Below are 27,585 nucleotides of genomic sequence, written 5' to 3'. Positions count from 1 at the left end.
TATTATAATACCTGATCTGTGGTCAGTGATTTATTTCTCTTTATTTTTTCCTTATCTTTCTCTCAAAATCGTTCAATACTGTTTATGCATCAGCAAATCAAGCCAGTGACTAAACGATCAACTTAACATCCTACTAAGAGATACGATGTGATTTAAACGGATTAAATTATATAAAGAAAGCGATCAAAGAATGCTCCTTTTCTAATCGCCCAAGCGGTCAATCACACAGCGCGAGTGTAACACTGTAACTGTTGTCAATATAACAATAAGTGTTGTATCACTCTGAATATGTGTAAGTATAGGGCTAGGTTCGACTCTTAGGAGGATACAAATAAACTTTAGGCCAAATAGTGTAAATCAGCCAGCACATTTATTGTACATGGAACATTTAATAATCAAATACTACAAGAGCAAGTTGATGTATATAGATGTCTCGTTCCAACACAACCCTATCTGAAATGGAGAAAAGGAATATTTAGTCCAGGCTGTGCATGAAAGGTCTAATAAAGTAAATAAAAAAATAAAATAAAGTGTCCAAAAGACCTCCTGGTTCCTTCACAAGTTGATGTTTGTGTAGTGTAAAGTAAATGTACATGTAAGGACTTTTTTTTCCTACTACCCGGGTAGTGAGTGTATAAAGTAACAGCTTAGCTGTAATTGAAAAGAATCCCATGACGAAAACATCACACGATGTCACTGTCTAAATGTAACATTTGCTAACATTTTTATTCAAAACTGTGATTTCTCGATTCAAAATAAACTAGAAAAATCTGAAGAATCGGCCAGCCCTACCTTGTTCGAGAAGCCATTTCACTCGTATATGTCACAATAGGGAACAACAAACTATCGCAACTTCCGTTTCATGCTGACTTTAACCCTCTGAGGACCAGAGTGCTTTTGGGGCCCTTGGGATGTTTTGACATGCACTGACATTTGTGCTTTTTTCAGTTATTTATAAACATGTTAATGGCAAAGGTGTAAATTCACTCTATATAGCACAAACTTGGCTACCATGATATCTGAGCAACATGTATGTACATGTCTGTATTTTTAATAGAATAATGTTTATGCGTGGTTATTGAAAAAAATAAAAATGAAAGTTGCTGAAATAAGACCACAAAACACATATTGATTATTTCTTCACAAGACTTTTGAAAATTGTATCACATAGCCTAGAATATTTGCTCCAAAACTATGTGAGAATCATCCTGACTACTCATTCAGATAAGTCAATAAAGTCTTTTACATTTTTAATGACATGTTTTGTTTGAGAAAGCTTTATGCAGGAGGCGTGATCTCTCATTAATATGTGTGGCATTCCACACCTGAGAAAGACAAAGACCCTCCCATAATGGCCCTATTAGGTGCTATCAGGCCATATCATTACAGGAGCCTTGCACAAAGAATGAGGAGATAAAAAAAAGAATGGCTTTTAGATTGTTTGGATTTATATAAGGAAAATACAGGGTGCATACATCTGGACACTTCTATCACACACCCTTCACCATATAGTCATGGTTTTATTTCAGTTCAAAGTTCAAAGTTAGAGTTGGAAACATCTTGAAAAGAAAATTGTCTTTCTCCATAAATGTCTTAGTTTGATCATACATATTTCAAAGTTGAGGATTCATTATTTTGATATAGCTTGAACAAACACTATAACATCTTAGTTGATTAGTTTATTGACAAAACATACTATATATTTAACATATGAGCAGAAACTCCTAAAAAAAGCTTATTTGATGTCTATTTTAGAGTAAAAACTTTATCCAAAACGAGTCAACGAAATGTTGTCTGTTATTTAGTCTGTAACAGTGCGTATCTGTGCGTTCATTCATTCATTCACACACACACACAAACATGATTCACATTTTTAAACAGTATGCTATTTTTCCGTTTACAGACACTACGTTATTCTATATCGCGATTAGAACAAAGCACTTGCAAAAAACACTTACTTCTCAGCTGAATCTGTTCATCCTCGAAGTGAAAATAAACCCAGTGGTAAATGTCCCAGGATTGTTCCTAATATAGCCGCGCAAGACGACAGTAGATTAATCTGACTAAAAAATAATGTGTGTTTTCAGAGTTTATGGGCGTTAACGCGTCTCAATGTGTTGCTTCACATATTTGCGTTTGAATAGCGCGTGCTCTCCGTGGGCGTGTCACATTACCAGAGATAATCAGCTGAGAGAACGATAATGAGACGGGCTGACACGTCTCTCTTTTTATATAGATGACATAAACGGAGAATATTCATTTTTAGTTTTGAATCGGATCATTTAAAAGTACAAACTCAAATGATTTAAAAGATATATTGCTTATGGCTGGGTGAATAGTATTAGCTGAGTTGTGTTGAAGATTAGAGACGTGCTCCAGAAAAAAAGTTCACGGTGACTGAGAGGCAGAACGCACACCCTGTTTATTTTCTTTATTTTACAAAAGCACAATATTTTATTTCGATTGTATGTGGGCACATAAAAAAGTAGACATTTACCAGATTATTTTTTCATATTTCTTAACTCTATATGAACAGAAATGATGGTAGTACTTTAAGTCTATTTTTCTGCTATGTGAAAAAAAACGAGCAAAACGCGCCGGCGCGTTTCTGGTCCCCAGAGGGTTAAGGATCACAGTGTTTGTGTGAGTACTCACATGCAGCACTGATAAAGAGGGGCGAGAATACTCCTCTCGTCCAGAGCTGGGTTCCCAAAACTGCAGGAGAAAACACAATTTCAAACTTCAATCTTGCATCTTGTCCAATAAAACAAAAACCTTTCTCTAGATCACTGCTTCTCAAATGTTCTCAGGTGGAATACCAGTTAAACAGACTGATTTGTGCTTTACATGTATAATTAAAATTGAATGTATTCAACAAAATTCTTTTGACTTGTATATAGCCAAATTCTTTGTCATGTTTCTAACATGCATTCAACAAACCTAGCCAGTTCAGATATTTCATGTGTTCTAGCACAAGCACACCCGGTGCAACTAATGAAGCCCTTGATTGCACCTGGTTTGCAGATTTGTGCTGTTGTGATGGATTTTATTCAGGGGGTTGAACCATTTTGACACTGCAGAAGTCATTAAAAGTAGCATTTTCAGTTGAATTTGGGGGGATATTTGTTGTGTTGAGCTATTTCAATTACTTTTGTTTGATTTGTTCATTGCAAACAGCTGAAAGTATGTAAATTGCCAATAAACCTGATTTGCAATGGGGGTTCAATAATTTTGATTACAACTGTATATATATATATATATATATATATAGTTTTTTAAAAATATATAATTACTTGTGTCTATCAACTTAATGGATCTCTATATTTTTCATCTGTTTCTTTTCTTTCTACCTTTTGGCATTGTCCAGAAGTATGAGCATACTGGCTCCTCCATCATCTTGGAAACTCTCATAGTGATGGCGGTCAGCATTACCAATAAGGTAATCAAAGATGGCTGTGTCGATAACATCCAGGAGCCGTGGACCAGCATCATAAGGGGGCATTTTCTTCACTGCCTCACAGTAGCTCTCATCATACTCCCACCTAACACACACACACACACACACACACACACACACACACACACACACACACACACAAACATTGATCAACACAATCAATAAAAACAGACACATCCTCTTGAAGAGTGTTCATCCATTGACTCCGTCGGCTCTGGATAAATGTGAATTTCTCTTCAGTCTAAGAGAACTCTGAAGAACACTGTTCCAGGTGTCAGATGCTCAGCGCAGGTTTATGTGCTCTGAAAACCCATCAGGTCCCCTGGCAACGGCTCAGAAACCACTGTAATAACCACTGCGCTTTACAGGGGGCTGATGTGATGTTCAAGAGAACACTACTCTTGTCAATGTGTACACAGACTTTATCAGTTTATCATATACATATATACAGAAAAAGATTCCATGTGGTTCACGTGAAAAGGAAATGGAAAGACAGCATTTATGAAAAAAGGACTGATTTTCCTTTTAAAAAATACTGATTTTTTAACTATTTACACAGTAAGACCTACCGGTAAATGTATGAGCAAAAGTTTCCACACTGCTACATCAATAGGGAATTTTTAGGGGGCCACCCAAGTGAAATGCAATTATCTGATGTAATAAAAACAAGTTAAAGCAACTTAGAGTACACAGAAGAGGAAAAAAGAAGGACAATGCAGAAAATCTGCAGATCTGTTAATAAAGTGCTGCAGGGACGACATTTTTGTAGGCCAAACCAAAGCAGCATTGTCCTGATTCGCTCGACAAAAAAGCCAATAGGATTTTTTGTATCACTGTAGAAAATAAGCTCTGTGACCAACAAAAGTTTTGATTCTTACACATTTTTTTCATCATGATATTCTTCAGAAATTAACATGGGTTGCATGACTTCAACATCATCACCATTAGTCTTCCAACACAACAATACTGGAAAAGTGGACTAGTGAATAGATTGCTGCGGTAGTCGGTGCTGGTGTTACACAAGTGTTTGGCCATACACCGATTACATTACTTGCCCACCATGGCACCGCCCCCACTGTAATTTATTTATTTTTCTTTATAAAGGTAAAAAACCATTTAGTTTAGTTGGACAACGGACGCTACAATGCAGCGGCTCTGTGCCGAACAGTACAACAGGAGTCAGATTTCCCTTATCACGTGACCAGAGTAAGGAGAGATGACTGACAGGATGATGCTGGATCTGGTGGAAATTTCCTACTTGAAGAGCAACAGCCTTTTTAAAATCATGAAAGTCAACAAAAAATAATAAAATAATAAAATATCTTGAGCTTATGTTCACCATAGACCTTATTTCAGGAATTCGAACAAAAACCCATTTGAAAGACTCAATGAGTTAGAGACAACGAAACCAGAAGTGCAAAAATGCTAACTTGAATGTCCAAGTTTTAGGACTCATTCCTGTAGTACTTCAAGGACATTCAGAGCATAACAGGCCAAACTGAACCTGAAAAACTGATCAAAACATTTTGTGCAAACGGATAACTTTAATACATTCAGTTTCAGAGAACTTCAGACTAAAATATCTGTGTTTTGCTGTTTAGAAGTCACAATATGAACTGATTAGTAATAGCCAAACTAGACTCGTGCTTCATTAAATGGCTGCTAAAACCAAAAGTTTCCAGTAAAGTGTCAAAGACAGAGATAAGGTTAATATGTAAAAGGGTAGCAACAAACAGAGTGTAGACTTTAAAATAATCAAAGATAATTTGATAATCAGCTAATGTCACAACCTTAGTTTGGTGGGGGAAGTTGTAAACTTCTGATTGGTCAGTTTGAATGTCTTACATTTGGGTTAAAGTCACATGGCCAAGAAAGGGATGAAAGAAGATTGTAACTGCTTTCTTTATCTCGGTCTTTGTTCTGGTGCTTTTCCTCTGGGTAAAATTTTTTTTTACAGTTTTATCATCTCATACATCTATTTTGTCACTATTTTAAGCCCTGGGGCATTTTTAGAGTTGTTTTTTCTGAGTGACATACACAAAAGTAAAGACTCATAACTCCAAAACTATAGCAAGGAGAGTCAAAAGGTAGACGTTTGATAGAACACTTTTCAAAGTTTTAGAAAATATACATTACATTAGGACATTCTCATGCTGAGAAAAGACTATATATATATATATATATATATTGTTCCTCCATGAGGAATATCTTGTGATCAACGCAATTGATTATGTTGTGTTTGGGCTCTTTGTAATCGTGAGCATCTGCTGTCAATAAAGATGTTCGATTTTCCACAATTCATGCATGGAGTTATGAGTGAAAATGTCACATCAATCCTCCAGCTATATACTTCATTGAATGTGCGCCTGTGCAGGTTCATGTGTTATAAGTCCATGAGGAATATCTTTAGATCTGAGTGACGGATTATGGTGAGTTGGGGCTCTTTTTCAGTTCAGTTCAGTTCATTTATTTATAAAGCACATTTAAAAACACTCACATGACTGCCCAAAGTGCTGTACAGGTATATGCTAAAAATCAAGGAGACACAACTAAGAAACTACATGTATAGATAAAGGAAAAAAGACAATGAAATCAAATAAATAACGTACAGAGTATAGACGTTAACAAGTATTAAAAGCTAATGAGAACAAGTAGGTTTTCAGCAGAGATTTAAAAACAGATAGAGAAGAAGCTACTCTAAGTTGTGGTGGCAAGCTGTTCCACAATCTAGGCCCCACCACCGAAAAGGCTCTATCTCCTCTACGTTTGAGTCTTGTACGAGGAACATTGAGGATATTTAGGTTACTTGATCTTAGGCCGCGGGACGGACTATAGGAGTGTAGAAGATCAGACAGGTAACTTGGGGCAAGATGATGCAGACATTTGTAGACTAAAAGGAGAATTTTATAGTCAATCCTGAATTGGACTGGTAGCCAATGGAGAGCTCGCAGGATGGGAGTGACGTGATCGAATTTTTAATCGTAACAATCTGCTGTAAATAATGACGTGAAATCGCATCCTTATATTATTTACATATCGGGCTTGTGGGGGTTCATGTACAAAAAAACCCACTCAAGTTTAGTAAAAAGCCCAAAACAATTATGCTTGATGTATTCTACTCCGTGAGACCTTTCAAATGACATGTGACACACGACTATCTGAGCTGTATGATGTATTTGACATATTGCAGTACATTGTACAAAGACGTATTTCATAAATTAAGGAAACTTTTTTTTTTATCAGCAAATAACTCAGCTCTACATAGGAGTTAATCAAATTGGCTACATTCATGGTAAAGTTTAGACTCGAAGCTTTCAAATGACACCTATTTTGTGTTGATCAAGGCAGTAGTTTTGAAAAATATGATTATAATTTTTTTCGAGCTAGGCGTTACACTCCGTATTAGAGGGACTAGTCAGCACTCGTTAAGAATTGATCAAAGTGGTTAGAAGCTTTCAAAAAGCTGAGTTTCTAAGGTTTAAAATCGTACCTATTTTGTGTTGTTCCATTCAGTTGTTGCGTAGTAATTTGATTATGATTTTTTTTTTTTTTTTGCGGGGCCGGTGGACTGCTGCATCTCCATATAAAATTTACATCTGCCATGGAAATGAGACTGGAAACAATTCTGGAGACCTAGACAATTCGGTAACCTCATGTTTTTTCCCCAAAATAATAATAGTAATAAAAATAGATCCATAAAGGTAAGCATGATGTTCAGGTTAACAATGTTATGGACACTCCCCTCTAATTAACAGGTTTGGCTCTTTCATAAATTACTACGAAGTAAAAGCCAAACGGACTTGCTTTTCTTTAGGCTGCTTTTTTCCCACATTTTACGTATCTAAAAGAAAAATTCATTGTGCATTACATTTACATACAAGCATCTCCTTCTCTAAACTATAAACACAAAACTAAAAGCAGTGTTTGGTTTTGCTTTAGTAGGTTTTGAAATAAATTAAGCCTCATTTCAGAAAATGTGTCAGGTGGTGGGAAAACTTGTAACCAAAAACCCTACAGTCAGAAGTTCAATGCTCTGTGCTGTGCTTTCACTTTAATCAGAAGTTCCTGCACCACCCAACATGTGTGAAAATGGCAGTTGACTATACTCTAAATGCTGGACCATCCCATCCTTGGCTAACTCAAAGGCCAAGAGCTCAGTGAAAGTCCCCGTTGACCATTAGACACTCATAAACAGCCCAACCACAGACCATCAGGCTGAAACTGCGCTGAACCACTGATAAACATAGCGGTGTGTACCTGTACACTCATTCGAGTCAAACGTGAAAAAAAGGTGAAGGGAGAGAACCAGTGAAAGACATATAATTACTATACCTGGCGAGTTTTCCCTCTCGATATGTGCGTCCCCACGGGTGTCTGTGTTTCTGTAAGGGCCAGACGTCAGGAAGCCACAGGGTAACCGATCCCTCCATCACATCCCCTTCTGCACACGCAGGCTCAGTCTCACGACAGTAATAACACTTCCCATAGAAACATGTATTATTTCCTACAAGAGAGACAATATTATCAATTATCATTGAAAATATTGCTTAAAAAGATGTCTGGAAGGAACTGTGCTGTTCGTGAGAGGATTGTTTTGAAGGGGAGAGCAGTTGGTTATGAATCTTTTTTTGCAGTGAACTCAAAAATACTGCTCGACTGATGCAATTCTGATCAACCATATACCTTGTATTACTTGTCATTTTTTTAATGGAAATAAAAGGATGGAACCCATGGAATGGAAACTTGTACTTAAGTCCCGTTCACACCACCAGCATACATTTCAATGGAGCTGGCGATTTCCGACGACGTGAGCGACAGTGACAGTTGGTGGCAGGATATAAGCGATGCGACAAAGTGGAGAAATGTTTAAAGGGGCCCTATTTTAATGCCCCTTTTTAAGATATGTAAAATAAGTCTTTGATGTCCCCTGAGTGTACATGTGAAGTTGTAGCTCAAAATACCCCAAGATACGTTTTATTGCATGTTAAAATTGCTTTTAGCCATTTTATCCACTACAAGCCTGCTGTAGTAGCGGACCCGGTCCGAATGATGGCCAAAACTTTACTGATGAGTTTTATGAAGTTTATTGTATTATCACACAAGACATGAAGCGTCCATTGTCACTCCAGAAGTGACAATGGACTCGCTGTAAGAGCTTACTCGCAGCTTACTCGCTGTAAGAGCTGAATAAACAGTACAAGAAGTGCACATTAAAGTATTATCCATAAACTCTCTCTCTCCCTTGCATCATCATCAACATACACAGCGAATTACACAAAAAATTACTAACAGCAAACAAATATTTACAGACCTTATGCATTTTCGGGGGGAGCTTAATAAACGGGTAAACTTTATATTCGTAAAAAAACTCCTATGAACTGTAATAAAGTGTGCGATCTCCCTTTCTTTACTGCCGTGACCAGTATCGCTCTGAAGACTATATACTGGATCACAAACAGTTGGTACTGATCCATCCTTGAGTAACAACTTCAAACATCAGTGACTCAGATGCCGGGAGTCTACGGAGACTCTTATGTTCATTGGTACATCCAACAACAGAACATTATGTTTTTTGGCGCAGACATTGTATGCCCCCAGCTGCTAAAGCGAGTAAACCGAAATGGCAAACTGCTAAACAATGGTGGACTGGGATCTATGCTAATAGGGCAGATTGTCACCAGTAGGGGGAAATCTGAAACCACATGTTTGGAGAGATTGTTAATTTATGGGGATTTTTTATAATTATAGGCTGGTTGTTTACACACACTGTAGACACACATTGGTGTTCAAACACCTTATAAAAATGAATTTTGCTCAATAGGTCCCCTTTAACTTTATGCAAATGAAGAGCGAATATTAGGAGCGACAACCAATAGGATTGAAGACTGTCAATAGTTCAGGCATTACTGGAAAGCTAATTTATATAGTGATTTCACGGTTCAATATCATTGGTCAGTAAACAGTGTATTTATTTTAATTATCTACAACAATAAATTGTACACTTTTCTTCAAACCACCAAGTTAGGCATTCTGTCCAGACTTATTTTCTTGTTCCTCGTGCAATTGCAAAAAAAAAAAAAATGCATGTGTTATCATCAAAAATGCATGTGCTGTCACTGTTGTTATGTTTACCGTTGTTTATGTTTATATTTGTGATTGATGTTGATTTAAAATGTTATTTTCTGATCAGTATTTATTTTATGTATATATTATTGTTTATTCTGGTATCTTGGTGGTGTAATTTTTTTTGTGTGTGTTTTTTTGTTTGCTTGTTTGTTGATGTACTGTTAATTTAAATGTTGTTATGTTTTTATTTTTATGTTGTAATTGTGTTACATTGTATGTAAGGACCTCCTCGAAAACGAGATACATCAAGGGGTTAATCCTTCTAATAAATTCTATTCTATTCATGCACTAGCACTGCTGTAGTATATATAACAACACCTTCCATCAGCAGTCAACAATATTTATCATCTGTGATGGCTTTTTCTAAATATATGTCCAGACGTGCGGTCTACCAATAACATTAGAGCGACAGCACTAGGAATGACTCGCATCGATGAGAAAGTCGCTGGTAGTGTAAATGGGGCTATAGTCTTCTGTCATGTGTAAATTACATGTTTTAGTCACCAGGAAATTTTCAGAAAGATGCATTTTCAAATCACAACATCTATAATTTGTGGCATTGTTTTTAGTGTTACCAAAAAATATACATAATGCCACTTCGGTGACAGTTGATTATTGGAGTTTCAACAAAACTGTGGTTGGTTGTTGTTTTACATATTGGTCAGATGGTCTCTTCCTGTCCAAGTAGGGAATTTTTGTCTAATACAAGCCCCAAACTGGACTAGACTTTATGCTGAGAATCAAAAGTGACACTTTGCCCCATAGCTTTCTCTCTGGCCACATATCCTCTTTAATACAGGCTCAGCATATAAACATGGCCAGCAGTAAAGCTGCAGAAAAGAAGAAAAGAAAAGCATCTGAACGATGGAAGTACTTTGCAGTTGTGGAGCAAAATTTAACTTTTCTGTGGTCGAAAATGTGCGGAGCGGTTCCAGAAGAGAAGGAAGATGAGGAAATGTGATAGAGAACGAAGAAAAGAAAAAGTGTAAACTGACCGTGCATCAGGAAAGTGCTCAGCAGTTGATCTGTAGCTACTGGCTTTATCTCTGTACGCAGATTCATAAACCTCCCCACCACCAGCGGCGCTCTCCTAAAACCCAGGATCCTGCAGGAAGAGATCAAGAAGCTCATGATACATACAGTAATGACACATCAGCATACAGTTGGTTGTCAAGACTAGGGGCCAGATTTACTAAACAGGGCAAATTAGCATGAGAGCACAATTGACTGTTCGCAAAGACCCGTCCACTTTAGTTATGGTTGCTATGGCCAACAAGCCACGCTGCTCTCACAGCCCACCATGTTCTCACACAGTGAAAAATACATTGTGGAGCAAAGAGGACACTGACAACGCGCTGACAGACAGGACAGAGCAGGTTACTTTAGATATGAAACAGTCTCAACTTTCAAATTTTGTAATTTTCTAAAGAAATTTAAACAATAAATACCGTTTTATGGCTCTTTAATGTGTCGTGAAAGATTGCTGTTAAAGCGCCTCAGTTAAAGCCAGGGGCGTAATTTGTGGGGGGGATGGGGGGGGATATACCCCCCCCCCCCCCCCCCCCCAATATTTAAATCTATGCATTACAACCCCCCCATTATTTATACCATGATCACAATATCAGGAGGCATACCCAAATTTCAACCCCCACAATGTTCAAACCAAATCTACGCCCTTGGTTAAAGCGGCTCGTCAACCGATCATCTCTTCTATTGCATCAAATAAACATGAATGAACATCAGAAGAAATGTTGTTTCAACCGTGGAAAGACGTCAGTACACACCGTTTTTCAAGTTCAAATCCACCAAAGTTAATCTACTAACTCTCCTGGCTGCTTTGTCGGAAAAAAAATGGCGGATTATGATTGGTCAGATCACCTGTAAATCAAACTTCCTGCGAAGGGTGAATTCCTCAAAAGTGCAGATGGGAGTGTAAAATTCAGCGCGTGATCTACTGACGACACTCAAATTAAAGAACACAGACACAGTCAGATTTTTTCCATAATGACCAACGTAATCTACCAGGCAGAGTCTGGTTTAAGACGTGCTTTTTTGGGCGGTAAATAATGGCACAAACACCAGTACATTGACAAGCCCAAACCTTAGTAAATCACCTCGCGTGATTCACTTAAATACTCTCCTCCCATAAATTTTGCATCTGAAAGGGAAACTCCTACAAATGCATTTGTTATAAGAGCATCTGCAAAAATAACCCTATCCACACCTTTGGAGCACTAACTTTTCCCTTTCTTTAGTAAATCCTGAAAAACTTGGGTCTGGGACCCCCAGTAGGCTGCAAGGGTCCATGGAAAAGTTCAGAGAAAAATATTCTGAAAAATATTCTCAGAAAAATAAATAATCTGACATTATTACTGTTGACTGTTATTCTGCTTTCTAAATACTGGTAGCATGAGATTAATTATTTTAATCTATTGACAGCTATAGTTTTAACCGTATTCTAATTTTCCAGATAGTACTTCACACATTTTTATTTTTCATAATATATAGGGGTCTTTAAAACATACTACTGTTTGAGTTAAGTTTGAGGTCAGTAAGATTTTTTTTAAATGTTTTTGAAAAAAAAAGTCTCTTATGCTCACCAAGGCTGCATTTATTTGATTAAAAAGATACAGTAAAAACAGTGATATTCAGTGTCACAAGATCCTTCAGAAATCATTCTATGATGATGATTTGCTGCTCAAGAAACATTTCTGATTATTATTATCAATATCCAAAACAGTTGTGCTGCTTAAATTTTTGTGGAAACTGTGACAATTTTCAGGATTCTTTGATGAATAGAAAGTTCAAAAGAAAAGAAAGTCTGTAAAATCTTCAAAGTAATATATATATATATATATATATATATATATATATAATATACACTATACATATATATTTTCACACATACATTGTATATATATATATATATATATATATATATATATATATATATATATATATATATATATATATATACAGTTGTGCTCAGGATTAATGGCACCCCTGGTAAATATGATTAAAAAAAATGGCTGTAAAAAATAGATCTGAATTGTTTATCCTTTTGATCTTTAATTTAAAAACAAATGCACAAATCTAACCTTTCATTGAAGTAAAATAATTGAAAGTGCAGGGGGAAATCACATTATGAAATAAATGTTTTTCTCAAAAACACGTTGGCCACAATTATTTGCCCCCTTTTATTAAATACTTTTTGCAATCTCCCTTTTCCAAGGTAACAGCTCTGAGTCTTCTCCTATAATGCCTGATGATTTTGGAGAACACCTGACAAGAGATCAGAGAGCATTCCTCCATACAGAATCTCTCCAGATCCATGTTGGTGCTTCTTCTCTTCAGTTCAGCCCACTCATCAGGTCAGGGAACTGGGACGGTCACGGCAGAAGCTTCATTTTGTGCTCAGTTACCCCTTTTTGTGTTGATTTTGATATTGGTTTTGGACCGTTGTCCTGATGGAAGGTCCAACCACGGCCCATTATAAGATTTCTAGCAGAAGGCGTCAGGTTTTGATTTGTCGTCTGTTGGTATTTGCTAGAATCCATGATACCATGTATCTGAACAAAAAGTCCAGGACCTCCAGCAAAAAAATGTGCGCTAAAAAAGGTAAATATTAATGGGAATATACTACAGAGATATTTTACTCGTAAACAAATGTAGGGGTGCCAATAATTTTGGCCAACTTGTTTGGAGAAAAACATTTATTTCATAATGTGATTTCATAATTGTTTTTTATTTATAAGAGTTTCTTGACAAGCTGAGCACTGTAACCAATCAAAGACAGAAGTGAATCTGAGGCCTAAAGAGATTTTTTTTTTTTAAAGAGACCCCCTTTTTCTTTAACTCTCATGTCATTCCAAGTCTGCACGCAGTTATTTTTCTTGTTGAACACCCACAGCCTTCAATTTCAATGTTTCCCACACAAAGCTATTGTACTGCTTCAGAGGACTTAGAATATAGGACACCAAAGACTTATTTTAACATACTCAAATGGTGTTTTTGGAGCTTGGTAGCCATGGACACTATAAATGTTTGTATGGAAAAGAGTTGAGAGAACAACTTTCTGTGTGGCACAAAAAAATTACATTTCATATGGGTTTGGAGCGACATGGGTTTGGAGCGACATGAGAGAGTTCACACAGTATCCTCTGGAAATAAGAAACATTGCCTGGCCAAGAAGCTTTAGTGGAAAGAAAAACGTTGGAAATTTGCAAATTACACCACAGTCAAAGTTTTTTTTTGTGTGGTCTTTTTAGGATAGGACAGTAGATATTTTGACAGGAAAGTGTGGGGTATAGAGAGAGGGGAACAGAATCGGAAAAGGACAGTTGCGCCATGTCGCGCGGTAACCACAAGGCTATCGGCGCCCACCGATCACAGTCAAAGTTGCCAGGCAGGAATGTAGAAAGCCTCTTGCCGAACCAGCTTCTAACACCATGTTTGCGAACAGTCAATAAGCTCACGCTGAACAGGAAGGCAAACAAGTCATATGAAACCTTTGTTCTGGTCAGGCCATGAAAGTTTTGGTCAGTCATATTGCTTACAAGTGTAATGTATTTGAAATTTCATTTCAATTCATTTTTATGCGGTGTTGATTTTCTGATGTATAAAACAGCAGTTATGTAATTTAGAAACATAATTCTCAGCTTTGATGTTTTAAATGTGTACACTGAGCATTTCTGGGCGTGTCCCAGGGGTTCATTTTTACTGAATCGAACAGATTAAATTTGGTTGTATATGAGACGTGTGAAGAAAACAAGGTAAAATCACTCTAAAACACTGTCCACAGTAGGAAAATTACACAATTCCCTGGTTAATTATTTGTTATAATTATGCAGCCCTAGTGTGTGTGTGTGTGTGTGTGTGTGTACATTACCTGTCCAAGTGGAAAGCAGCAATTTCTGCATTATGCCGATCGTACCCTGCATACGGCTCTCCCTCGACCACATAATCTCTAGTGTACCTAATAATGAGAGAAAATGAAGTAGATGTATACAACAAAAGCAGACACAAAGATGAAACTAAAAAGACTCGTGTTATCCGTGTCCTAATGAACTCAGGCGAAACCAAGTGTGCAAGCTATTCAATTAAATTATTAGTTGTCGTCTTGATGTCTGGAGTGTCGTGTGTACACACCCAAACTGAATTCTCATGGGACCAAATTACGTTAGGAATAATTGACGACAGGCCATTTCTTTTTCTAATAATTCAACGGCCCGGAGTCAATTATTCCGCTTATACTAGTTACCACACCTCGAAACATTGTTCAGATGAAGCATTTCAAGACGTTTGTCAAGTTGTCGTCATTAAAATACACTTGTATAAGTATAATACTAATTTCTTACGCATCTGATCCCATGCCTCTGTTGCTAATTCCAAAACTTCATTTTAGACTAGCTGAAACAAACTGAACACACTTACAGACTGTTTCCATCGACTGAATCAGATTTTAAACACCGACTGTGAACACACACTATTTTGGGCATAATCAGTTATAAGTATCAAATTACATTCATAATCGGCCTTACAGTAAGTGTGTCCCCGGCTTTATGCAGTTATTAATGAAGTTATTAAAGAGAAAGAGAGAGAGAGAAAGAGAGATGTTGCAATAATGAGACAGAAAAGCATGTGCGTCAATATTTAATTAATTCAATTTGTTTTAATTAATTTGTTAATTCTTTTTTTTTTCTATTATTAACAGTAGGCTAGCTTAATTAATGAACCACAAAGCCCTTTTAACAAGTAGGCCTATCAATATTTATTTGTTATATTGTCTGCAATAATTACGAAAACCCGTGCAGCAGGACTGTCAATTTATTTCTATATTCAGTTTAATTTTCTATTGACTATAGATAGTACTATATAATTTATTTATTATAATTAAACTGCACGTTTCCATTGATTGTGAAGTTACACATTGAAAAAAGCAGATCAAGCGCATGTGGCTGCATGTTTTTTCTTGTTATGAATTGTATCCTATTTTCCGTTATTACAGTTAATTACGCAAAGTGATATGGAACTGTAATGCGGTCAAGATCTGCCTGGAACTACTTTAGCCGTGCGTTTCCCTGAAACAATCTGAACCAATCAGATTCAAGCATTCAACAGCCCTGTAGTATGAACGATATTAAATATCAGATATGTTCTGACTGACTGGATCGTATGGTGTCGCACAGCATTTTCACATTCAGTGTGGACAATATGTTATGATTAGAGTAATTAGTCAATCTACTCCTAACGTAAATACACACACACACCCTAGTAGAGTCCCTAATGTTATTACTTGTTCCTTAAACAGCCGGATGCAATGAGCAAACATAATATTGTTTTAATAGTTTCAATATAACCCAGGACAGTATCCAACACACAACGCCCACATAAGTCTTAATTTTTCAACAGACACTTGTTGGGGTAGACTGTATATAATTCTATAATAAAGTGGCTATTACACCCACAAGAAACATGAGTACTGTTATTGAGGTTAAGAGTGCTACAAAAAACAAACAGTATTCACATTAAAGCAAATGCGCAGACAGCATTTACTCTTCCATGTCATTCTGAAACTATAGACACTGCAGCAGATTTTTAAGAAGAAAAAACTAAGTAAAAGCTCAAAGTAATAAATACTCCAGGTGTAACACTACCGTTGCAATCTATTCAATGTTATTCTATTTTCCTATTTGGAAGATATCCCACATTCCACTTTGAATGGCACACCCAATTCAGCCGTTTGGGGCCAACATGTACAGTGCGGATGGATTGTGAAAGCTCAATCTGGATGTGAAGCCATCACAGATAAGGTGTGTTTGATCGATGACCTCAGTGATTAAGGGGAGCAGGAGAGTTTCCACACTTATCTAAAGTCCCTGTAGATCCACGATAAATCTAATAGGCTCAGATGAGACAGCTGACAGCTGAACTCACCTGAAGTCATGTCAGATCAGCTTTGAGCTTTACATGCACATGCTATTTTATTCGAGAAAAATCCTGGTAAGACTTTACAAATAGGTTAAATTTGCTAACATTACTATAGTATTTTATGATAGCTAATGCATCAACTACACATCTTTTACATAATTTATTAATGCAGGCTGATGTTAATTTACAACTACACTGAGGCTTTTTTTTTTTAAATTAATGTTTGTATACATTAAGACATTTTTATCAGTTTAAATTTATACTTTTATTCAGCAAAGATGTGACAGTAAAGACATTTAAAAGGTTCAAATGTTCATTTTAACTTTCTATTCATCGAATCCTAGAAAGAATTATCATGGTTTCCAGAGAAATATTAAGCAGCACAACTCTTTTCAACATTGATAATAATAAGAAATGTTTCTTGAGCATCAAATCATCATATTAGACTGATTTCTGAAGGATCATGTGACACTGAAGACTAGTGTTGTCAAAAATATCGATATTTCGATAAATATCGATACTGAAATATCTGAACGGTACCAATACTAATTTCCCGAAGTATCGATACTAGCCGAGCAGTCACTTTCACTTCTCTCAAAAGGCGCGTTGACAAACACCACACGTCACGCACTCGTCTCATTCGCTCAGACAAAAGTGAAGTGAATGGGATGGCGAGGGCGGCGCCCCCGCGACCGGCTTTGGTTGATTGTTGAAGGGGCGATAAAGAACATCATTGATAAAGAACACCGCGAGCGGGCATGTCGGAGAATAGCGCGGACACGAGCTACACACCGCGAGCGGGCATGTTGGAGAATAGCGCGGACACGAGCTACACACCGCGAGCGGGCATGTCGGAGAATAGCGCGGACACGCGAGCGGGCTGCGGGCACCCAACAGATTGTTTGACTATCAATAATCCCTCACATCACTCATTTTTTTAAATTATTGTATAGGTGAAAACAGACTTAAGGAACAGGCTCCAGGGGTAGGCTACTATTTAACAGCATATGCTCAGCATCAGGGGTGTTTGTTGTTTGGACAGACCTGCCCCCACTGCTAAAAAAAATCCTCAAGGAAACACTGTAACTCTTCTCATTTTAACTTTTCTGAAACATTAACCAAGATGGCCTAGTATTGTTGTTGATAAGAGTCTGTGTTGTCTCGTTTTAATTCTTAAAGTTAACATAATCTGACTGAGGAATCTTAGACAAGTAAATATTGTAACTGTGGTCAAATGTAAATTAACTGGTGCCTATTTAACTTTATTCAAAAATTATTATTTAATTCTGCAATTTTCCTTCATTAGCGATTATCATCAATTTGATTACACATATATTAATTAAACTAAACAGCTAGACAATGGCATCTCTGAATAAAATAATGACATGCCTTTAACTGAAAATTTAAAGTTTAATCTTAATATTATACATTACTGACTCTCTATCCTCCAATTTGATACTGTTAAGTGCTTTTTTGTTACAGTATATTTTAATCTTTGATAACAGTAGGTAATAAAAATGCATCATGTTAGCTCTGGTCCAATTAAAAAATATTAACAAATAGAACTCAGGACATTTTTGTTCATGTAAAATATACCTCATTGTCATGTTCTAGACTTGTTATATTTAGCTTTAAATTAAAAAAATACCCCCTTAATATTGTGGCAGTTTTTTCTCCGTGGTATCGAAAATGGTATCGGATATCAATATTTTTCAAGGTATCGTATCGAAGTTAGAAATTCTAGTATCGTGACAACACTACTGAAGACTGGAGTAATGATGCTGAAAATACAGCTTTACCATCCCAGGAATAAATTAAAATTTTAAAATATATTAAAATAGAAAACAATTATTTTAAATTGTACAAATATTTCACAATATTAATGTTTTACTGTATTTTTTATAAAATAAATGCAGCCTTGGTGAGTATAAGAGACTTCTATCAAAACATTTGAATGGAAGTCTATATGTAGAAAATAGCTAATAAATGCTGAGAAAATGATTTTGGATGGTTGTGGTTTTCTACTGCAACAGGAATAGTTCGTTTTTGATTTCATGGTGACTTTAAGATGGGCAGCAGGTCCTTCAGCTACACTGCCCCTAAACCCAGGCTAGCAGATGTTTGGTTATTAATTGTTTGTGTCGCATTTTCTGTTGGTTCCTGTTTGTATTTTTGTGTCAGTTGAATTCTGTTCTACTGTAGTTATGCTCTTGCTTTACGACACATTGTGAAGCGTGCCGAGGTCCCTGAAAGGTGGAGTATAAATAACAAAGACTATTATTATGTCTCTTATTCATTCATCTCTTTTTCTATTTCACTCACTGGCTTTTTCGTTCTCTAATTTGCTCACTCGCTCTTCCCCTCCCTCTCCCTCTCGCTAAATCACTCACACCTTTCATTTTAACCTCATTCACACTCTCATTACTTTCTCTCTTTCGTTCCCCGTCATAATCATCTTCTCCTCACCTCTTGGGTTTGAATACCACTTTCTGTCCTCCGTCGAGCACCAGCAGGGCTTTCAGCTGGGTGCCTTTATAGCCCACATCCGCCCTCTCCACGCGAGCGGTGGCCAGGGCGTTCAGCACAGCGGCGAGCTCGGGCGTCTCGTCCGGGAACACCTCCCGCGGACCCACCCACTGGGCGGCCACTTCCCAGGGCGACTGCAAGGTGTGTGTGAGGCGAGCTCCTTTGGCCAGGGTCAGGCTGGCCTCCATCTTGCGGAAGGCCCGGAGGTCCCGGCGGCTGGCGGCCGATCCCTCTCCTCCATCCAGCAGGAAGACCTTGGCCAGGCCGAGGAGAAAGAGCACAGCACACAGCACCACCACACGCTGCTTCAGCTTCATCACCTCCCGCAGCCACCAGGCCTGAGTCTGCCAGGAGACGCGCACTCACGCCTGGGACATGGCAGTGCCCGCTGTCTCAACAACACCACCACTCAGGCTGGACGGGGGCGAGGACGGAAGACACTTCCTGTGAGAAGAGAGAGTGCTTGTCGTTTTAACCGAGCACAGTTTTTGGACTCAGAATAGGTCTATCATCAGCCAGTGCTGTTATTTATCAAGGCTGTGAACAAAACATTATGTGTAGCACACTTCCCATCTAATAACTGCGATAATCTTTGTGCTTTGTTACTTATGATAGTCTCAGCTTTCAAATTCTGTCAATTTTATGATGAATTTCAAACAATAAATACCACTTTGGCACTCTTTAATGTGGTGTGAATTGAAAACCTCTTCTGCTTTTCAACTAGTTATAGCACTAAATAAACATGAATGAACATCAGAAGGCATGTTAAAAGATACAGTACAACTTATTGAAATCTGTATCATGTCATATGTAATCGGTAAATCAGCGTTTCAACTGTGGAAAGACGTCAATAAAACAGCTTGTAAACTTTCACATAACATTTACCTCAGAAAAACCATTCAATGTCCAAAACTCGACAAATTTAACTCTAGTGATAGCCTGGCATGCCAGACCTACATCAAGATGTTAGGTCTGGGAACTCTCCATTGACAAGCCTTTCAAAATCCCTCTCCACGCAATAGGATAACGCTACAACCAACCAGAGCAACGAACGGCTGTGGATGAGTGATTCCCATGCGTTTTTCCACCAGCGGAGCTAATTGATATATTAAACTTTTGCCGTATCAGGTCGGCAAAACTCCGAACACATCTTCCTTTTTTAAGAATGACTTAAGTGACGTTCTCTTTACTCCAAGTCCTCCAGAGTCGCGGGCAAAGCCGATTCAAAAGACCGCTGCATCTTCATTGTTTTCAAGTAGCAGGGAAATCACCTATGGAAATCACGCGGAATGTCATGAACTGTGCCGTCATTGTGTTAACCCCGCCCACCGACTCTATACACGATGTGATTGGCCCGACCAGTTTTTGGTTTTTCCAGCTCAAAAGCCTATGGAGAGTTGCTAGACCACACTGGCTGCGAAATAATTTTCGCTGCCGCTAGGGTGCGTCTAGATTTCTAGGCTACTCTAGTGAGGAACATTTTCTAAATAATATGCACTATATTACGTATTCATTATATTTTTAATTAAACCTGTTCTTCAATATTCAAATGAATCCATCAGAGAATAAACGAATAAAGTAAAAATTATATCGATTACAGTGTCCTTGTTACACGTTACATGTAGTTACTAGGGGTGGCACGGTTCACAAAACCCACGGTTCGGTTTGTATCACGGTTTTCGGTTCTCTACGGTTCTTGTTGTTTTTAATCTTTAACACTCCAGAAATGTACTTCAGCATATGATATATTTTAGGATATATTCCACAATTTAGGATACAGTATTAAAAAAAATATATATCATGCACAAAATGAATTTGACTTGACTATAAGCACATTATTGGGACCATCTCCGAGGAAAGCTAGGTGAGATTTTGATACAGCAAGAGAGAAGATATTGATGACATGCTTTTCGTTTATTTGGCAAAAAAAGGAGAATGTGTAACGTTATCACTATCTCTACAGGAACTTATGTGCATTTTTAGCACACAAAGATTGAAATTAACTTGCATTTATCAAACTGCTAACAAAGTGTAGAGAGGAACTCTTAAAACTCTGTCTTTTAAATAAGTCAAAATACATGAAACATAATTTACTATAATAAGGCTATAGCAATAGCAAAGGCCATAATCATAAAGTGAAACATAAGTTCAACCTCAACACAAAAACAGTATCAACAATGCTTCTATTCCCTGAGAGTGAGGATACATTTTTTTCAATCCAAAATGTTCCCACACACCGGACTTATACGACGCTGGCGCATCCTCGTTAGCCTTCCTTATCTCTCCCACTTGCCATTTCTACGCGTGACGTGACCTGCAGCCCTCCATACTCCACCTTTACTGGCTTGTTCGACTTGAACCGGCGCTGCACAGAGCGATCGGTAATGACATCAAAGAACCGCGAGAGTGATTGAAAAGCATACGGAGCCGTCGCTCTCGCGGTACTTTGATGTTATTTACCGATCGCTCTGTGCAGCGCCGGTTCAAGTCGAACAAGCCTCATATGTACAGGTCCTTCTCAAAAAATTCGCATATTGTGATAAAGTTCATTATTTTCCATAATGTAATGATAAAAAATTTAACTTTCATATATTTTAGATTCATTGCACACCAACTGAAATATTTCAGGTCTTTTATTGTTTTAATACTGATGATTTTGGCATACAGCTCATGAAAACCCAAAATGCCTGTCTCAAAAAATTTGCATATTTCATCCGACCAATAAAAGAAGTGTTTTTAATACAAAAAAAAAAGAGTCAACCTTCAAATAATTATGTTCAGTTATGCACTCAATAGTCAATACTTGGTCGGGAATCCTTTTGCAGAAATGACTGCTTCAATGCAGCGTGGCATGGAGGCAATCAGCCTGTGGCACTGCTGAGGTGTTATGGAGGCCCAGGATGCTTCGATAGTGGCCTTAAGCTCATCCAGAGGGTTGGGTCTTGCGTCTCAACTTTCTCTTCACAATATCCCACAGATTCTCTATGGGGTTCAGGTCAGGAGAGTTGGCAGGCCAATTGAGCACAGTAATACCATGGTCAGTAAACCATTTACCAGTGGTTTTGGCACTGTGAGCAGGTGCCAGGTCGTGCTGAAAAATTAAATCTTCATCTCCATAAAGCTTTTCAGCAGATGGAAGCATGAAGTGCTCCAAAATCTCCTGATAGCTAGCTGCATTGACCCTGCCCTTGATAAAACACAGTGCACCAACACCAGCAGCTGACATGGCACCCCAGACCATCACTGACTGTGGGTACTTGACACTGGACTTCAGGCATTTTGGCATTTCCTTCTCCCCAGTCTTCCTCCAGACTCTGGCACCTTGATTTCCGAATGACATGCAAAACTGAGCAACAGTCCAGTGCTGCTTCTCTGTATCCCAGGTCAGGCGCTTCTGCCGCTGTTTCTGGTTCAAAAGTGGCTTGACCTGGGGAATGCGGCACCTGTAGCCCATTTCCTGCACACGCCTGTGCACGATGGCTCTGGATGTTTCTACTCCAGACTCAGTGCACTGCTTCCGCAGGTCCCCCAAGGTCTGGAATCGGTCCTTCTCCACAATCTTCCTCAGGGTCCGGTCACCTCTTCTCGTTGTGCAGCGTTTTTTGCCCCACTTTTTCCTTCCCACAGACTTCCTACTGAGGTGCCTTGATACAGCACTCTGGGAACAGCCTATTTGTTCAGAAATTTCTTTCTGTCTTACCCTCTTGCTTGAGGGTGTCAATGATGGCCTTCTGGACAGCAGTCAGGTCGGCAGTCTTACCCATGATTGCGGTTTTGAGTAAATAAACAGGCTGGGAGTTTTTAAAAGCCTCAGGAATCTTTTGCAGGTGTTTAGAGTTAATTAATTGATTCAGATGATTAGGTTAATAGCTCGTTTACAGACCCTTTTCATGATATGCTAATTTTTTGAGACAGGAATTTTGGGTTTTCATGAGCTGTATGCCAAAATCATCAGTATTAAAACAATAAAAGACCTGAAATATTTCAGTTGGTGTGCAATGAATCTAAAATATATGAAAGTTAAATTTTTATCATTACATTATGGAAAATAATGAACTTTATCACAATATGCTAATTTTTTGAGAAGGACCTGTATGTCCACACGTCTTATTTCGCGCGAAAAGAATGACATGCAAAACTGAGCAACAGTCCAGTGCTGCTTCTCTGTAGCCCAGGTCAGGCGCTTCTGCCGCTGTTTCTGGTTCAAAATGTTGCCTGGTCTGATGAGTCTCGATTTCTGTTGAGACATTCAGATGTTAGAGTCAGAATTTGGCGTAAACAGAATGAGAACATGGAACCATCATGCCTTGTTACCACTGTGCAGGCTGGTGGTGGTGGTGTAATGGTGTGGGGGATGTTTTCCTGGCACACTTTAGGCCCCTTAGTGCCAATTGGGCATCGTTTAAATGCCACGGCCTACCTGAGCATTGTTTCTGACCATGTCCATCCCTTTATGGCCACCATGTACCCATCCTCTGATGGCTACTTCCACCATGTCACAAAGCTCTAATCATTTCAAATTGGTTTCTTGAACATGACAATGAGTTCACTGTACTAAAATGGCCTCCACAGTCACCAGATCTCAACTCAATAGAGCATCTTTGGGATGTGGTGGAACGGGAGATTCGCATCATGGATGTGCAGCCGACAAATCTGCGGCAACTGTGTGATGCCATCATGTCAATATGGACCAAACTCCCTGAGGAATGCTTCCAGCACCTTGTTGAATCTATGCCACGAAGAATTGAGGCAGTTCTGAAGGCAAAAGGGGGTCCAACCCGTTACTAGCATGGGGTACCTAATAAAGTGGCTGGTGAGTGTACATCCTAATAAATCGATATCGAATCAATATTGGAAATGGATTGAATCATGAGATTTGTGTCAACACCCTATGATTTATCTCGTACTGTGAAACTGACAATGACAGGCGCACTTCTCATAAGAGCACTCACTGATGCAGGAGAGCTTCCTCCGTTATATAAGGTTGTGTGTGTGCGTTAGCGTTTGACGTGACAACCTCTCACACACTTCAATCCTGCCAACATATGATCTGGAGTCCAGCCCAGTGTTGTGTTCAGGGTGGGGCTCAGGTGTGTCTGTCTGTTACTGTCTGGAGGACGAGTCTGCTTTCTGTGCCATCTCTCTGAGCAGTCTTGATCTCCTTAAAGAAGAAAAAGACGACAAAAATAAGAACACAAAGCTTACGGTGCATCAATACAGCTAAACTAGGTGTCTATGGGGTCTATGCAGTCTATCAGTTTATTCAAAAAGACATTCAAAATGCAATTCATACATGGATTTTGTGCTGCTTAACATTTTTGTGGAAACCTTGATTTACTGTCTTTACTGTCACTTTTGATCAATTTAATGTGTCCTTGCTGAGCAGTGTATTTATCTTGTACCGTCTACATACATACATCGAGTATATAAACATGTGCGTGCACACGAACACATCACTACTGTGATGAATTGTACACCGAATGGCTCACTTTGATGAGAGGATGGATTAGACCGACTCTGTCTTATAACAACAAACGTGCAAGACTCATGATGGATCTCAGGGTGTAAATAAAAGAGAAAGAGCAGCCCAAGCAGAAGCAGCAGTCTCTCAGCCCAAACTCACCGCGGTGCTGAGCTCTGGCAAACACAGACTTCCTGATCTCAGCCTGGGGCTTATATCTGTGTTTGAGACTTCTACTAAACACACACATTTACTACAGCGCTCTGTGAGCTCACCGAGCCCACTCACGACAACGGAATAAACCCATTTGATTGGCAGACATCCACAAAATACACCGCTTTGATTATAGAACATAAGATGAAAAATCACAATGCAACGTTGTTTTTTTTCCCTAATGCTACAGCGATCTGTGTCGATTCTCTCTGGTGCCTTTGTGAAAACATCTCTTTAGACCGAAGATGACAAATGCTCCTCCAAGGCTCAATGATAAAGGTTGATGAATTGATGGACTCAGTTTGAGAGTTTCAGGTCAATTAATCTTATATTCTATAATTATGGGCATGCACTTTTTTTAAACATTTAAATTGGTTTTCTGGGATGCACTCATTGCACTGAATATTCTTTTTGCAAATTTTGTTGATTTAAATGTGTCATCAATGTCTCCATCCGTCATGGAGTTTCATTATAGCTGTAGAATTTCCAGCTATTATTGCAGTTTCGTTCTTGAATTTGTTTGATCAAGCGGTATGCCAAGAGTGGAGCTATTGAGTCCAATAATTGAACAAACATTTCACTGTTGTGTTCCAGACTAGAGTATGTGAGCGGAGAGGAGTGAAGCTGAGCATTCAGAAGTTTGGGGTCAGTACGATTTTTTTAAGTTTTGAAGAAAAAAAAGGCTCTTATGCTCACAAAGGCGGCATTTATTTGATCAAAAATACAGTAAAACAGTAATATTGTGAAACATTATTACAATTTAAACTGTTTTCTATTTGAATGCGTTTTAAAATGTAATTTATTCCTGTGACCTACCGTCAGTAATAATATTTATTTTCCACTATCGATCACAACTTACAATGTAATAAAATCAGAATCATTTACTCGTTTTAGTGATTCCCTTGTTATTTTGTGTTATTGACGTTCTAATCAGGTTACTTGTCCGGTCGGGCAAGTACAATTATTTTACTTGTCCTTTCTAAAAATCCACTTGTCCCGGACAAGCGTTAATGTCGAGCCCTGATCACTAGTAAAATAATACGGAGTTTGTAAAATACACACTGATGTCTGTGGAAGCAGCAATAACAATCTATTCAAATATAATTTACCGACGTGTGTTATTCATATCATACAAACATAGTGGAAGTAACTATAAAGTGTACTCTATTCTTCTGACAGTTCACCGGCCACTTTCTTACATGTGGACTCTTTTGCGGCGCAAAGAAACATGGCGGCGCCCATTATTTATAAAGGTTTTTAAACGACCAAACACACTAGCTGTGTCTGAAATCGCTCCCTATCCACTATATAGTGCACTATATAGGGTGTCGGCCATTTTGTAGTGGTGTCCGAATTCTGAGTGAACGACATCATTCCCTACATTCGTTCACTACTTTTACCCACAATCCTCTCTGATTTTGAGTGTACATCCGATGTACACTTGCTGAAGCACTATTTCCCAGAATCCAATGCGTAGAGGACTGAGTGCGCGTGAAAGTGCAAAGCAAAAATTACTTTACAGCTTTTTTCCTACCTTTTTTTATTAATCATTACTTGAATGAAACACATTAAAATATTGAGAAAATATTATATCCACCTTATTCCTGACAACCTTACTGCGTTTTGAATTATGGGTGGCACTTCCGGTTTGGGGAACTTCCATTCAAAAAGGCTGAAACGAATCATTTTAAATCATAAGGTTGCCCTACAAATAAAGCTGATCCGTCCGTTTGACTGGATGAGCTGTCAATTTTCCTTCATCATGATTTATTTTCAGACATCATGAGAATAACATTATACTTGGTATTTTAACGTGACATGTTATAACAATAATATCTATGGCAAGAGCTCTTTTCAGTCGCTGCTTTCTTTTCCTCGTGATGATTTTTTTTTTTCCTTTGCAATCCGCTGTAAAAGTATGAAAAAAGTACAACATATACGGCACATTTGTGGTCTGTTCCCCCGAATTTAATTTACGATAATAATTCACTGGAATGCACGAAGAATCTCTCGTTATTCTCCTTAAATCCTCACGTTTCTTTCCAGGTTTGTTTTCACAGGTAAATGCAATTTATAATCTGTCAAAATGACGGAAATCACTTATAGTGTCACGTAATGCTGAAGTTAATGAACATTTTTTATTAAGGCTTGTTATACATATTTGCCTACTACAGTGATATTTAACCAAAGACTCGCGCGTTTGGGGCTATTTTTGGTCTGTTGACCTTGTTGATTATTTTAAACTTTTAAATTTCATTTTAATGTTCGATGGTTGAAGGGTGAGTCGATTAATGTCATCTCGTGACACTTTTTTAACGTATTGCGTTCATAGAGCGAGCCTTTCACTCAGGGCCGTAGCTAGAGGATTCGGGGCCCCCTGAAAAAATATTGATGTGGGCCCCCTACACCCTCCACCAATATCATATACTGTACAATAGATGAACATGGAGGCCCACATGACAGAAGATTGTGATGTTGTTGTAAAACCTTTATTTTAAAAGTTAAATGTTTATATAAAAAATTTGATTTCCATTACACGAGAGTAGATGTTAAAACTTCATGCTGATTTGTACTCGGCTTTCGCCAAGATAAGCAAAACTAAGACGCAGCTTTACAGTAAACTATGCTTCTCCATCCATTTACGCTTCTTTCCATAAGGTAGTGTGACTCCCCTTCTGTCTGGCGTTAACGGCAGCAGTGTACTTGGCGCGTTAGCGCACGCGACGGCTGCAACTACAGGACCAGCACGACAACCGTCTGGATTGAACCGAGTAGGGGACATCTCTAGGGTCTTCAAGTGGGCACCTTCCGTCCTCAGTGTTTCGTCGACTAGCCCACGACACCTCAAGAGGGCTCGACAGTGACTCTGGCG

At 38.3% G+C, this 27,585-nt stretch overlaps 1 protein-coding gene across 1 annotated transcript in view; it reads right to left on the bottom strand.

Moving 5' to 3' along the window:
• Nucleotides 1-27,585, bottom strand: part of fam20b (FAM20B glycosaminoglycan xylosylkinase) — a 38,554-nt gene that overhangs the window by 1,955 nt on the left and 9,014 nt on the right. The window contains exons 2-8 of the mRNA XM_056262755.1: nt 23,992-24,200; nt 18,980-19,483; nt 14,472-14,558; nt 10,579-10,688; nt 7,790-7,961; nt 3,351-3,542; nt 2,656-2,715 (exon numbers count right to left, since the gene is read on the bottom strand). Of these exons, the coding sequence (XP_056118730.1) occupies nt 2,656-2,715; nt 3,351-3,542; nt 7,790-7,961; nt 10,579-10,688; nt 14,472-14,558; nt 18,980-19,356 (998 nt within the window). The 5' untranslated portion in view covers nt 19,357-19,483; nt 23,992-24,200. The remainder of the gene's footprint in view (nt 1-2,655; nt 2,716-3,350; nt 3,543-7,789; nt 7,962-10,578; nt 10,689-14,471; nt 14,559-18,979; nt 19,484-23,991; nt 24,201-27,585) is intronic.

Source organism: Rhinichthys klamathensis, unplaced genomic scaffold (genome assembly GCF_029890125.1).
Source record: "Rhinichthys klamathensis goyatoka isolate OS25496 unplaced genomic scaffold, OSU_Roscu_1.1 h1tg000196l_1, whole genome shotgun sequence".
Taxonomy (NCBI): domain Eukaryota; kingdom Metazoa; phylum Chordata; class Actinopteri; order Cypriniformes; family Leuciscidae; genus Rhinichthys; species Rhinichthys klamathensis.
Note: the sequence above shows the minus strand (reverse complement) of the source record. Positions and strands in the feature narration are given on the sequence as shown.